This window comes from Electrophorus electricus, chromosome 2 (assembly GCF_041902795.1).
Source record: "Electrophorus electricus isolate QZ-2024a chromosome 2, ASM4190279v1, whole genome shotgun sequence".
NCBI lineage: Eukaryota > Metazoa > Chordata > Actinopteri > Gymnotiformes > Gymnotidae > Electrophorus > Electrophorus electricus.
This window is the reverse complement of record NC_137498.1, coordinates 33306735-33321035: the sequence shown is the minus strand read 5'-3', so window position 1 is coordinate 33321035 and position 14301 is coordinate 33306735. Positions and strand designations below refer to the sequence as shown.

The 14301-nt window shown below is 43.6% G+C and overlaps 2 protein-coding genes across 14 annotated transcripts in view; one reads left to right on the top strand and one right to left on the bottom strand.

Moving 5' to 3' along the window:
* ext1c (exostoses (multiple) 1c) overlaps positions 1 to 13213 on the top strand; it is a 34441-nt gene extending 21228 nt beyond the window's left edge. For all 13 annotated transcript variants that reach the window (XM_027032111.3, XM_081699838.1, XM_081699849.1 and 10 more), the window contains 10 exons: positions 8302 to 8395; positions 9723 to 9830; positions 10018 to 10137; positions 10473 to 10605; positions 10923 to 11041; positions 11254 to 11349; positions 11577 to 11663; positions 11880 to 12040; positions 12282 to 12453; positions 12600 to 13213. In XM_027032111.3, the coding sequence (XP_026887912.2) occupies positions 8302 to 8395; positions 9723 to 9830; positions 10018 to 10137; positions 10473 to 10605; positions 10923 to 11041; positions 11254 to 11349; positions 11577 to 11663; positions 11880 to 12040; positions 12282 to 12453; positions 12600 to 12785 (1276 nt within the window). In that variant the 3' untranslated portion in view covers positions 12786 to 13213. The remainder of the gene's footprint in view (positions 1 to 8301; positions 8396 to 9722; positions 9831 to 10017; positions 10138 to 10472; positions 10606 to 10922; positions 11042 to 11253; positions 11350 to 11576; positions 11664 to 11879; positions 12041 to 12281; positions 12454 to 12599) is intronic.
* A 282-nt stretch (positions 13214 to 13495) lies between these two features.
* zgc:114119 (Mediator of RNA polymerase II transcription subunit 30-like) overlaps positions 13496 to 14301 on the bottom strand; it is a 17702-nt gene continuing 16896 nt past the window's right edge. The window contains exon 5 of the mRNA XM_035529311.2: positions 13496 to 14170. Coding sequence (XP_035385204.1) covers positions 14075 to 14170 — 96 coding nt within the window. The 3' untranslated portion in view covers positions 13496 to 14074. The remainder of the gene's footprint in view (positions 14171 to 14301) is intronic.

Genomic DNA, 14301 nt, shown 5'->3' with positions numbered 1-14301 from the left:
GACTTTTGGCCATCCCCCGTGTATTTATGCTTAATTAATGTTCTATATCATTTGAAATGAAGAAAGAAAAAGAAAGCATGAAAGAATACAAAAAGCAAGAAAGAAGGAAAAGCCGAAGGTGTTCTGCGGAATAGTGCCCACCAGGTCTCTTTGGGGGTCTTTGAAGAATGACGTACTTTTCCATGTGTAATAGCACTGAATTTAAAGTGGGAACACAGCCATCCACTTTGAAATTTTGTGGCAGGCTGAAACAAACACCGCAGGGCATTTTAGTCACTTTGCCAGTCTGATGACTGTTTGAGGTAATCCAGCTGTTATGATGAGAGAAATAAGTTGCCCTCATGCAGTCCCCTCATGTCCTTTTTTCTTGGTGTTTTTGCCACACTATGGAGACTTGTGCCTGGATATAATCTAGATGAGGTGTGCCTCATCTTGAGACCATTGCCTGTTTCCCACGGTGCCCTGAAAACCAGCTCCTAAAATGCCCCAGAGTTAGTGGCCTCTATAGACTCCAGCCTGTAGCACCTTCGTATTTCCAGTCGCATAAGGGCAATGGTGCCCATGAAGTCAAAGCGTATGAGCTGTACTCTGCAATGCTGAATAAACCATCTGAACAGTGACAATGTTAACATAAAGGGACAACAAAGCACCGAAAAGACCACGTGGAGCACCAGGAGTTGCCGGCAAGTACGCTTGGCCATTGGATGCCGCTCCACCTCTATTAACACAGCTGCTCCCAGATACACTGTACACACTGCACTGTGTGTTTGTCGAAGATCAGACAACACAGACACGTCGATGAGAGACTCTGAGTAGATGAAAGTGCCAATATGCAGGAGGATGTGGAGAGGCCGGAGCACCTCACGAGTTCCAGTACTGTGAACCTTCCGCAGCGTAGCTGTGATTTAAATGAGTGCCCAGTGCTCCACAGAGCGTTCAGAGCAGAGCAGAGCATGACTGCCTTTGGTAATGCAGCTGCTTTTGATGCATTGGAGACCAGAGGACACATCAAAGAAGCACACAGGCTTGAAGATGCACGGAAAAACACCAGCACGTTTCACCAGTATGCTCATGTATGTGAAGCCCACCCGAGAGCTTGAGCATGCAAAAACATATGTTCCGTTTTCTCAGCCCCAACAAACCCAGAGTTGAAAAGCTTACTTTCAACACATGTATGAATGTATTGTAACATATACATTCCCCATCACATATTTTATCAATTCTTCCCTCCATGAACCCCCCCCCCCCACACACACACACACACACACACACACACATTGGCATGCAACATCAATTTATTTACGTGAAAAAAACAAGGAAGAGGGGGGAGCTGTCATTGATGAGTAAATTTACTAGAAATAATTCAAAAGCATTGACGCATGTTCTCAAATTACCCCACATCCCGCTACGCATGTCTCCCCCTCTCTCTCTCCCAGTTGCTGTTTGTAGTGACAGCTAAACAGCCTAGGTGCCACACTCATCCCCCTTCAGATGAGGCAAGCAGAAGGCAGGCCAGAGGAAAGGGTGTGTTCAGTGCCGCTTCTGGGCGGGCAGGTGGGTGTGGACCAAGAGGGGACCCTCCCGCTCTGGCCTCCTTCTTCACTTATCTCCATTTTCACACTCTTCCTTTCCCCTTCACTGCAGTAATTTCCTCTTTTCAGGCCTGTAGGTCGCCAGCCGCCTGTCCCGCTCACCTCAGATTAGCCAGGGAGGGAAACAGCTTCACATATGAAGCACAGCCATGTTCTTCCTCAGCATTTTTATACTGACCTGATAGTATTGGCCTGCCCTCTTCTTAAGCTCCTGGCTGAGCTCCTAGTAACTCAAACTATGTCCAGAGCAGTTGAAGTAACATCAAGAAATGGGCTGGCCGTCATGATAGATGTCACTACTTGTAAAATGCTTTAATGAAAACTAAACGAGGGTTTAGTGGTGACACAAAGTAGGTCTTTTGGGTGTTTTAGACGAGTAATACTTTATTTACAGTATTCCCCTCATGCTTTCTCCTCCATACAGTAGGCCTCAAGTTACACAGCACAACATCAATACTGAATTAACACCTCCAGTGTTTATATAACACCAATCAGACACAACTGAACACAACAGGGGTGATTGCAACACCATAGGTGTTCATTTACCACTGGAGGGATTGATGTGTAGTGGCTCATACTTGAGCTTAAGCGATATGAGGCCACATTTGTGTCTGGAGTGTCATAATGCCGCAGCAGAGAACTCACAGACACAGAGACACAGGCACGCATGAGCACACACAAACACCCGACAGTTCTGAGCTGCTGAGTTTTTAGTCTGCTGGTCCACTGTGATTGGTTGCTATATTTACCCAGTAAAGATTTTAAGCACTTTTTCTATGGTACATTTTAAATTTTAGATCTCTCAAATCTTTTATATACACAAATTCGGTGCTTTATATACAGAAAATATATAAGCACTTTCTAACAGTCAAAGTAAGTACTTATGTATCTAAAATCATGTTTCTGTCGGTTTGTGTATGCATGGCATAGGACTAGTTAATGATCTAAAGGGATCAGAAAGGTCACAACAGTCCCAATTAGAGAGCTTTTATCTCCATCCTTCTGTAATTAACTGAGAAAGAAAGAATTAAATAGAGGGGAGGAGCAGAGAAATATACACAGATAGTGATGGGAGTATATAAAAAGCACACACACACGAGCATGTGTATATAGTTAATGAGAGAGCGAGTAGGCAGTATATTTGAGTACATTGTGGGAGGCGTTAGTTTGGAGGCCAGGACAAATAGCAGAACAGTGCTTGATTTAGCCATGTGGTTTTCTGTGCCCTGGACTGGAACACACACACGAGCATACGCACACACATGTACAAACATACACACGCACATGGGCACGCACACACACACAAACACAAACACACTATACAGTAGCATAAATGTGTGCCGAGGACTGCATGACTGGGTAACAAATTTATGTATTAATGTGCCTGCTCAGAAATGTTAGTGACACAGCACTGTCAGGTGACTCAAAGTATTTATAAAGCTCATAAAGCATATTCAGAGGGAGAGGGAAAGACTGTATGGAGAGGGATCTGAGTAAAAATGAGTAAGGAGATACAGAGACTGACAGACAGATAAGTGAAAGTGAGAAAAGCTTACTGTTGTTCACTCCCCAAGTGAGTGGAGAAAAAAAAGCCATAAAATCAGATTAAAACATCTGTGCATGCACAACACACATACACACAGCACAACAGCTACACTGACATTGCAGCTGTATATTACAGATAGGATCTAGTTTCTGCTATAACAACATTTTTTGCAATGGTTTGGACCAGCCTCTAGTTCTGTAGTTATGTAATTATTTTTTCTCTTTTATGTTTATTTATGTTTCTCACACACACACACACACACACACACACACACACACAACTTTCTCTCTCCCTCCTTCCCTGCAGGTTTAAGGTAGGCCCTTCACAGCAGTTACTTGTCCACAGATTGTAACCTGACCTTTCACTCCCACTCTGAGCCTACAGCCAGCAGAGTCCCTGATCACTGACCAGCTTTGCGCTTTAGCTCATAAGGATTCACAGTGAAACGGCTTTGGAGGCACTGAACCTGGTCCTGTATCTGAGCTTTTAAAAATATAAATGGCTCAAGCTTTTAGATCAGTCAATTATGGACTTGCATTGTAAATCTGAAATGCAGAAATTAAGTTCCCTGACTCTTGGTGATTAAAAAACAAACAAGCAAACTTTAACTTAATGCAAGATTGCATTGACTGGCTTTATGTAGCCATTTTCTGCAACAGCGAGTTTTTGTAAGAGTCCTACAGTGGAGATTAATGGAGCAGTTTTAAACCTGCAAAGCTGCTAGTTAATACACATGATTCATATCTTAAGATGGTATTCATACTACATATGTGCTTACCGCACGTTTTGTTATTGGCTATAATCCCCATTTCTATGCACTCTAGCAATGCTAAAAATAAATCTAGATTTTCCCACACCATGTACATTCTTCACAGATCAGTGGTAATGTCACATATGCTGTTACGAGGGCATCCAGAGGGCATGTTTTGATGAACCGCTACTTTGGCATATTCGAAACAGGCATATAAAGTTTAAAGCTTTGAACTTGTGCCCCATTAAACTCCATTATAAGCCACCCCGGAAAACATCATCATGTAAGCACCTACTAAAAAAGCATTAGTGATCAAAATAGATGTTCAGCAGCATGTCATGATGAGAAAAGTGCACTTATATAACAAATATCAAACTTCCTTCAATTGTAGCTCGTGTTCAAAAATTGGATATAATTTAAGTTAAGCAAGGAATTACGTATTCTTATGGTTCAGGACTTGTAGGTTAGAACATTGGAAATGAACTAGAAACAGCACCTCTCTCTCTTTCTCTCTGTCCCTCACACACATACAAGAACACACAGAAAGGATCGATGGTTTTGAAGTGATTCTTTAAGCAATGCTGTATTCAGACCAAACATTTTTCATTAAAAGCTCTTATATTATGTTTCCCTAAGATTCGTTGTAGACTGCATGCAGAATTAAAAAAACTAATCCCACATAAACACCAAACATACACAGAGAGAGACAGAAAGAATGAGTGTGTGTGACAGATGACCTTTGTGCTTCCGATACGGATAAGAAGTAAGGATCAACAGACAACTGGTGGCTGTCCATCACACAGCATGGGCCTCATCCAGCTGTGTGTGTGTGTGTGTGTGTGTGTCTGTCTGTCTGTCTGTCTGTCTTAGATGTTACTGGGTCTGTCTGGCCAGATCATCAGTGATAATGAGTAATGAGATCGCAGAGAGGCAGGTGGGTTGGGGGTGCTGCTTTTCTGTAGACATCTACCTCTAAACCTACACACGGGAAACATGAAGAGGAGAAAACACTGCTGGGAAAATACAGACATGCTCAAAAACAATGATTCTTGACATGCAGAAAAGTGCACATCAAACCTGTAAAAACCATTACATAACAGGAACAACCATTGTGAGTCATTTCCCAGGTCGTGCGTCTCACATGCATACACGTCAGCGTGCTTGACTGAGACTCATCACCATTCTTCCTTATCCTTTTTCTTTCAGCCCTTTATACTCTCTTACACAGACAAAGAGAGAGAGAGTCGTTCTTCTTCAGCCACTAACAACAGCTGAGCAGTCAGAGAATGTGGGAAGCGATGGTGGGAGTGACCAACAGCTGCTTCCAGAGAACACTCCTCAAACCCCTCAGTGACAGAGAGGGGGGTGTTTTCAACTTATTTCAAGCTAAAGAATAGAGGGCATTATTGGGAAACAGAAGGGTAAAGCCAGGCAGAGCTGGGGACGGGATGGGGTACAGGCGCTGACAGGAACAGCTCATCTGTAGCTGGCTCCATTAGATCCTCTCCTTCTCCAACAAGGATTTCCGGCATATTCCTTTATAAATGTTTAACAACCTTTGCCCCAGGGGCCACGAGCATCTGGAAACTGGACTGTAAGGCATCTTTGTGCGATACAGGAGTGTACATGTATGCCAGAAAAAAGAAAAAAAAACACACACACACACACACACACACACACACACACACACACACACCTGGAGGCTTACATTCATGTAACTGCACTTTTGCCAGTTTGAGACTGAGATATTTCTTCTATCAACAGTATGCGTATATTATAACCAATTTCTCAGTTCAAATGGAAGGGAAGTGTGTGACAGACACTACTACACTAAACAGACATTTATGTACATGACGTAAGTGGGACTTAATGTTCACACATACAAATATAAATGCTTATAAACAATTATAAGTGTTTAATTACAGCACATTGGAACTGTTGATGGACAGGGTATGCAGTGCAGCTGTGGGCACACACAAACAAACACAAATGTACTCTGTCACTGGCTCATGTCCCAACATTACAAACTGGAGACATGCTCCATGTCATCTTAGAGTCCCACAGCTGCGCGCACACACACACACACACACACACACACACACACACACACACACACACACACACACACACACACACACACACACACACGCATTTTAGCCCTGCAAACCAAAGCTGGCTCAGTTCCACACCAAACCCTGGTAAATGGAAGAGGAAGAAGCCTGTTTATTAGCTCGTGGAAACAAAACACTTAAATGATTTATTTGCTCCACTACTTCTGGGTAAATGGCTTCATTAAAAAACACTGCGGAGATGCTGCAAGAACAGAGAGAAAGAGTGAAAAAGAAAAGTGGGTCGATGCTAATCTAAAGTCTAGACTCGCAGATACCAGCACAGTCATGCAAACTGAGTAACATGCTGTACAGAAATGCTAAGAAAAAATACATCTTATATATATTTGTATACATATAGATACACATGCATACGTATGCATATATCCAGGAATTGTGCATTATAGGGTAAAGCAGGCTTATTCCAAACCAAACAGCAGAGCAGATCAAGTGGGTCCCTCTCAGACAAATAGCAGCCGTTTCACTTTACCCATCACCTGCCCAGCCCCACACAGCTCCCAGCATACTACAGATTACTGCATAAACATGGTATCATTAAAGGGTTGGTGAGAAGATCCAAACCCACCAGCAGACCTGCAGAATGGCACCATTAAAGGTCCAGTGAAGGGTTACTAAGCTACCAGCATGCCAGAAACTTCAGCAGAGTTTTCGCACTCAGCACTGCAGTGCTGATGTAAGAGCCTGCTCACAGTGAGCTCTGATTCTCCAGAGGCACCTGACTGCAGAGGTTCAGTCCGGGCCGGGAGAAAACAGTTTCCTCATTAATTTTTTAATTTGCTTTTTTTATTTCCTTATTAATGGAACTCAGCTTCTCAACCTCACGTCATATCAAAATGTGGCATGTCATTTGCTGGGTAAAGACACTATAATAGTTTGAGTGTGGCATTCAAGGAGAAGTTATGTATGCTCAAACCTTTACAAACGTTGAACCAAAGTAGCAAGTTACCTCTAGACATGCCAGGTTAGCTCAGAACTCAGGTTAGATCCAGACATCGCCTTTGGGGGGCTGAGGTGGACAGCAAGCCTTTTATCTTTTTGCAGTTCACATGTAAATAAACATGTCTTGCACTGGATGGAGATAGAGGTGCTTTCATACCAGTTTGTTTGCACTCGTGCGCATCTAGCTCTGGAAGGCGCATCTAGTCGTGCTCTCCTGGCCTGCTCAGGGAACACTGGCCTCTTTCAAGAGAAAAGCAGCTCTACCCTCTCAGGGGTAACCTCGAGCCAAGCAAAACAAGGGGTCTTACAGAACTAGCAATGGATCGAAAAGCTGAATGTGGCCAACAGTCAGAAGATGCGTACATGCTAACTCAAACAGAAAGCTAGAGCTGTAGGTAATGGAGTATCATGTGCATAGTGAGAAACTCTGTCCTGGAAGCATTTATTTGTTATGGTTGATAGGATAAGTTGCTTCCTTTAGAACTGCAAGAACTTGGTGCCTGAGTCAAGCTGACTAATTCTCATGGAAACTTGTTCACAGCATTTCTCACAGGACCTATGCCAAATAGATTTTCTGTCTGTTTCTTATGAAAGCAGTACACTTGAACGATGTCTCCTCTGTGATTTCCCAAGTTGTTGCCCTTTTGATTTCCAGAGGGCTGACAAAAAGGTATGGAGTTTGTGGTTTCTTTGCACATTCCCTTTTAGTAGTAGCCCAATAAACAGACAATTTTAAGCCATTGTAGCAGAACAGGTTTAGGCGGAATTTGACCAACTATACATTTGGGAGTATCTGGCGCCATTTTGCTCAGCAAGTCCTGTGCTGACATTGCTGCCATCTCAGTTCAAGTCTGTTATGCAATCCTTTTCCACCACACTCATTAGTTCTCTTGGTCAACAGTGACTCCCACACACACACAGACACAAACTATCTATCTATATCTATATCTATATATATATATATATATATATATATATATATATATATATATATATATATATATATATATATATATATATATATATACACACATATACATACATACATACATACATACACACACACACACACACACACCCTTCATTCACTTATCATGCAACAATAGAGAACACACAAAGATGATGGAGTTGGTCTTGTTGGTGTGTTCTTAGAATTGCTGAATGGTTGCCAGGGCAATCAGTTTGATGTGAACACGGTGGCCTGCCTGGTTCAGAATGTTGCTCGGCAACATTGCGATGTGAGCAAAGCCATTGCACAGCAGTAAGGAGCAGATTTCTCTGTCCATCTCCTTGAGGAACCGTCTACTGGTGCTGATGGCCACTCTCTGTCTGTCTCTTCTCCAGGTTTGACTATCGGGAGCTGCTTCAAAACTCCACCTTCTGCCTGGTTCCTCGAGGCCGACGCCTTGGTTCATTCCGTTTCCTGGAGTCACTGCAGGTATGCTGGTATTCATGGACTCCCTGATGAACTTGTGGTCAGACCCACAGGAGGCTGTGCATGTTGCTGCAGCTGCACTGTGCTGTAGGCAGTGGGAAAAAAAACCTAACGACCACCTTGAGGCCAGAGGGACTCGGAAAATGAGTGAGAATGGTTCTAGAGTTTAGATAAACAACACATTAGGCGTTGAGTGGAAAAACTTCCCAGGCACATGTATTCTTTGGCCTCCTGGCGGTGTGGGAAAAGGGCGGAAACTCCCAGAGGGTGCCCTAGGCTCAGCCGAGCACTGCTGAATGGACAAATCCACAGAACAGTGGCTTTGGCAGGCAGCTTTGCCCTCACAGTAACTCCTCCTCACACCCCCACTCTTTCTCTCTTAGTCTTCCTCCAAGTCCATTCGTCTATTTCACTTTCTTCCCCTTTCGTGTTTCCATTCACATCTCTTTGAGCTTTTCATTTCTTTGGTGCCAGCCAGAGCCACAAAAAGAGCTGGCTATTATCAACATTGTGGAAAGTTCTAGAACATCTTTAAACCAATCAACCCCCCCATCCCCACTCTCATTGCCTGTAATCTCTCACCCTCTCCTTGCTTATGGCACACTCAATCTCATTTGCACTCCTCAAAAAAGGTCATATCTATACGTTGGCCAAAACTAGATGAGCAATGTTATTCCAGCTACTTCTAATTCACATTCTCTGGGTGTGAACACAGACAAGGCCCAGGACTGATGTAGGCACAGTAGGCCAAAACTGCAGTCGGCTGCGTGAAGCGGCTTGTCGCTGTCCATCCTTGTGTTCTCTAAAGCCTCTTTAGGATGAAAGCCTACTTGCACACTGCCAGGAGGGCCATGTTTGATCTTCACCTGGTATTAAGGCTGAGGTCTCTTGTGGTTTCATTAGAAAATAAGCAAATAAGAAACCGGAGAGGAACTGTTGAGCAACGTCACAACCTGACAGTAAATACAAACATGCATCAGAGTACTTCAATAAATCAGGGCCCAGTCCATGATTCCTGACACGTAGGATGGGCTTTTAATTAGTAGCCTTGTGGTCCTTCGTACTGTACAACAGCGGAACTGTGTCTCTCAGGAATGGCTGATGGGAGTCACCCATTGATCCCTGAGGCCAATATCATATTCCGACTCCCTTTCTCCCTGCTCCAGACTCAACACGATTGCTCTCCCTGATGGGAATTCAGAAAACATACTACATATATATTTCATGGCCTACGGGACAGATGCCTGTTTTGTCTGCAGCAACCCTAATGTATGCTGGAGACTTAACAATGGATTGTCTTGCCCGTCTATGCATCTGGCATATCCCTCAGGCGGCCTGTATCCCGGTGTTGCTCAGCAACGGCTGGGAACTGCCCTTCTCTGATGTCATCCAGTGGAACCAGGCAGTCATCGAGGGAGACGAGAGGTTGCTTCTGCAGGTAAACAGCATGTCAACAGCCACTGGAAGCTGCTGACTTTGAAGGCCTTTTTGTTTCAAATTTATTTGTAATCACATTACTGGAGGTCAGAAGTTGATCTCTTTGTATAGGAGTGTGTGCTGTGTCCATATATTTAACGATCTTAGTCTGCCTACAGCTTGGATAAAGTCCCTCTCTGTTTCATAAGGTGCCCTCCACGGTGCGGGCTGTGGGTATTGACCGGGTGTTGGCTCTAAGGCAGCGCACTCAGATGCTTTGGGATGCCTATTTCTCCTCAGTGGACAAGATTGTACTTACCACACTAGAGGTAAGCATAAGACAGCTCATATGTCAGTTTGAAGCACCATGAGTGTGACAGAGCACGGACTCAGAGGAAATTAAAACAAGGATTAAGATGGCATGCATCATTAGCACCTACTTAATCCTGTACCACCAGGTTAATTGCCAAACACAATCTTGGTTTTTGCTGAAAATGCATGAGCTAGCAATGCCCTCTCATGGCCAATAGCAGAAATGTAAGCTCTAGTAGGACTTAAATGCTTGAAATGAAACCATGAAGTAAATTTTTCTTTTGAGTACACTGATAGGAAAGATATCTCATCTTAATCAAGCAAGTTGGATTTTTTTATCATTATCTGGCAGATCATCAAGGACAGAGTGTATGCTCATATCTCCAGGAACAAGTTGATGTGGAACGCCCTGCCTGGAGGTCTTCTGGTACTGCCCGAGTACTCCACGCACCTGGCCCACTATCCTTTCTACTACCTGAATCTTGGTAAGCCTAAAGATTCCATGTGAGCAAAACCAAGCAGTGAGCAGTCAGTGGTGCCACTCTCAAATCTACAGATTTCTTCACTTTCCACAAGCTCAACATTGAAATGTTAGTGTGTAAATGTAGAAAGTTAGAGCTCCGTTCTCATGATTCTCTTCTCCTCAATATTCTAACAGCTTTGTAAATTGCTCTGGCTAAAAGCATCTGCTAAATACCATAAATGCAAATGACCAGAACTGTCCCAATGACACCCACCAGAAGGTTGCAAATGGTACTGGGTAAAATCGCATAGTGTAGATAATCTCTGTCCATTAATACAGGAGTAAGCACTGGACAAGAGTTTACTGCTGTGATCCATGCCACCTCCCCTTTGGTGTCCCAGTCGCAGCCAATCATGAAGCTCCTTCAGGTGGTGTCCAAGTCAAAATACTGCTCCCAGGTACTGCACATGCATTAGAGTTTCTCCATGGCATTCCATTTTGACTGCATAATGGAGTATTTCACTGGTTCTGTACCATGAAATGCACCATTGTTTACTATCAATTAAAGTTCCCAATAATTCTGCTTGAATTGTTCTACATTAGGACACTCCAGATTATATACATTTGTGAATCCTGTCTGTTTGTATTTCTGGTCCCTGCTTTTCTCCAGATCATCATCGTGTGGAATAGTGAGAAGCCTCCCCCTCAACGGAGCAAGTGGCCACCCATGCCAGTGCCCCTGATTGTTACAGATGGCAGAAGGAAAGTGAGTGTTTCCAAATAAGAGTATGCTCAAGCTGTGGCCATGTGCATTGGCCACACCCACGCACTCTCTGTGAGTGTCAGAGCAACACCTCGCCCCCAACCACCAAATACACACACACACAGGCTTACACAGCAACCCTCCCTACACACTCTGTGGCTCATAGGACAACCCAGCAGCTATCTCTCTCACACATACACACCCTGGTTTACTCCATCTGTTTCTCACAGACTAGCAGCCGTTTCTTGCCGCATGCTGCGATTGAGACTGAGGCTGTGCTAAGCCTGGATGAAGACACAGTGCTACTGACTAGTGAGGTTAGAGTTCCCCTCAACTAATTTAGCAGATTAGCAGTGATTCGCTCTCCTCCTAGAAATCAACTTCCTAACAGTTCTAATGCTCACCTACTATGTGTAGCATTTAAAATTTTATATGGTGAAAAAATGAACTGGAACTGTAAATACATGTTTTTTTCTTAGTCCCATTATATAGTCAGTTACATATTTCTGACTGTTGTATGGTTAAATTAACAGGTCAACTTTGCCTTCCTTGTGTGGCGGGGTTTCCCTGAGAGGATAGTAGGATATCCTCCCAGAAGTCATTTCTGGGACCCTGTGAAGAAACTATGGGGCTACACCTCCAAATGGACTAATGAGTACTCAGTTGTGCTGACTGGTGCAGCCTTCTATCACAGGTAACTGATCACCTAGGTTTATAGACATGATTCAGCCAATACAACACAACTGAGAATTATGGGTGTAAAACAAGGGGAGGAAAAAATATTCATCAGATGTAGACATGACGTGATATGGCAACTGATAACATTCTCTGCATTAACAGTACAAGCCACCTATGAAAGATTTCACATGAACAAAATAGGACGGTTCACTTTTCACCAGTCACCTGCTCATGCCTCCTTTTTCATCCTCCAATAGGTACTACCATCACCTGTTCTCACATTACCTAGCGCCCTCATTACGAGCGCTCGTAGATCGTACTTCAAACTGTGAGGACATTCTTATGAACTTCCTTGTGTCTTCTGTGACACATCTACCACCCATCAAAGTGGCCCAGAGGAAGCAGTACAAAGAACTGCCTGGTCCACAGGTGACCCCTCTATCACATACGCCCATTACACTACCTCACACTAACATGTAACGTGTAAGATTAGAAGTGAAGAATCCCATAGACGCTGTATCTCAAGTTAACACCATATGACAGCATTTTCCTCATTTCTATTCCTCTGTTCCCAGAGCACCAACATGGCCCCATGGGCAAACCCTGAGCACTTTAACCAGAGGCAGGAATGTGTCGACACCTTTGCTAGCTGGTTCGGCTACATGCCCCTGGTGCATTCACAACTCCGCCTGGATCCTGTTCTCTTTAAGGACCACGTTTCTGTCCTGCGCAAGAAGTACAAAGACCTTGAGCGTGCCTGAGGGACAGACAAGACACTCAAATTCAACAAAAAGTTGGACGGGCAGGGGACACTGACAGACAGGCATGGCTCAAGGAGTGGCTTCCCCCTCCCTCAACAATGCAGATTCTTTTGAACATGGTGGCTAACCTTGGGTGGCGCACACTGCCCATAGTGTCTAAGAAAGTTTAGAGGTGGAGAAAGAAGGAAGCCTCCAACCTACCTGAAATTGGATCTTCAATTTTTCACAGACAGCACAGTGGGTGTCATTCAAGTGTAAGCACTCAGTGACTGCCCCAGCTGCCATCTCATTGGTGGAGTTTTGAAATTAGCACCAAGCCAGATGCAAATTGTACCAGAGACTAACACATTATGTGTGCCAGAGGAGTCAAAGTGACTGACTCAGAACAAGGTGTAATTACTTGACCAATAAAGCATTTCTGGAATGCAGTTGTACCAGTGAATTTGCATTTTTAAAACAAATGCTTCCAAAAATCTTTGTTCTGTGCTACAAAAATACATTAACTTAAAAATAATGAGTTAGTGTAGCTTTTTTTATTTTTATTTTGTACACAAAATAATTTGGGGATCTCTAACAAACAAAACAAATACCCTACCAATTATTTTTAACATTATTATTATTATTATTATTAAGAATTACGTATAAAATTATTTCCCTGAAGGAAATTGTATACAGTACTAAAGAAAGAGCTTTCATTATTTTGCCCTCAGTCACACACACACACACACACACACACACACACACACACACACACACACACACACAAACACACACACACACACACACACACACACACACACACGTCACTCGCTCCACCTGAGAACGTAGTTGCCAGGCTACAGATGTGCAATCACATCACATCACTCCAACTGCTACACTTAAGGCCAGAGATTCTATGCTGGTGTTCACACAGGATGCCTGGAGCACAAGATGCTTCCCAGTGTTGCCTTTAGCGATTAGTCCGGATCAGTCCTCGTGCTTGGCATGGAATTCATATTACTAAATCCTTGCTAATGCAAAATGGTGCAGTGCACAAAGGCAGAAAGTTACAGATCACAGCCAAGACTCAATGCAGTAAATGAAGCGAGCTCTGCACCCGAGGCTGTATGAGTCAAACCTCATTAATCGAGAGTAAATACAATGTGTTAACAGTGCCGGGCATCTGCAGGCTGCCTGCTGTCCTCAGCTGCCCCACCATGGGCGCAACAGTGAGGACGTAAGCGGCTGCTGGGGCAAGGCGATGAAGTCTACATAGCCTGAATGCGGAAGGGAAAGATAGTGTGTTGTGGTCATTTGCGCATGTTGAGCATGGCATTGACGTCCCACAGGAGGTTCCTCATTTGCTCCATTAGAACCTTCATCTCCTGATTCTTCTGATGTACTTTCTGCAGAGGTCACATGACAAAAGTACAAAAGGAAAAAACATTTATGAAAGAACTATATCAATTTTACCAAATTTTCTTTTACAAGATTGTCACTATATCAGTTTTCAACATACATGGTGCATTTTCTGAGC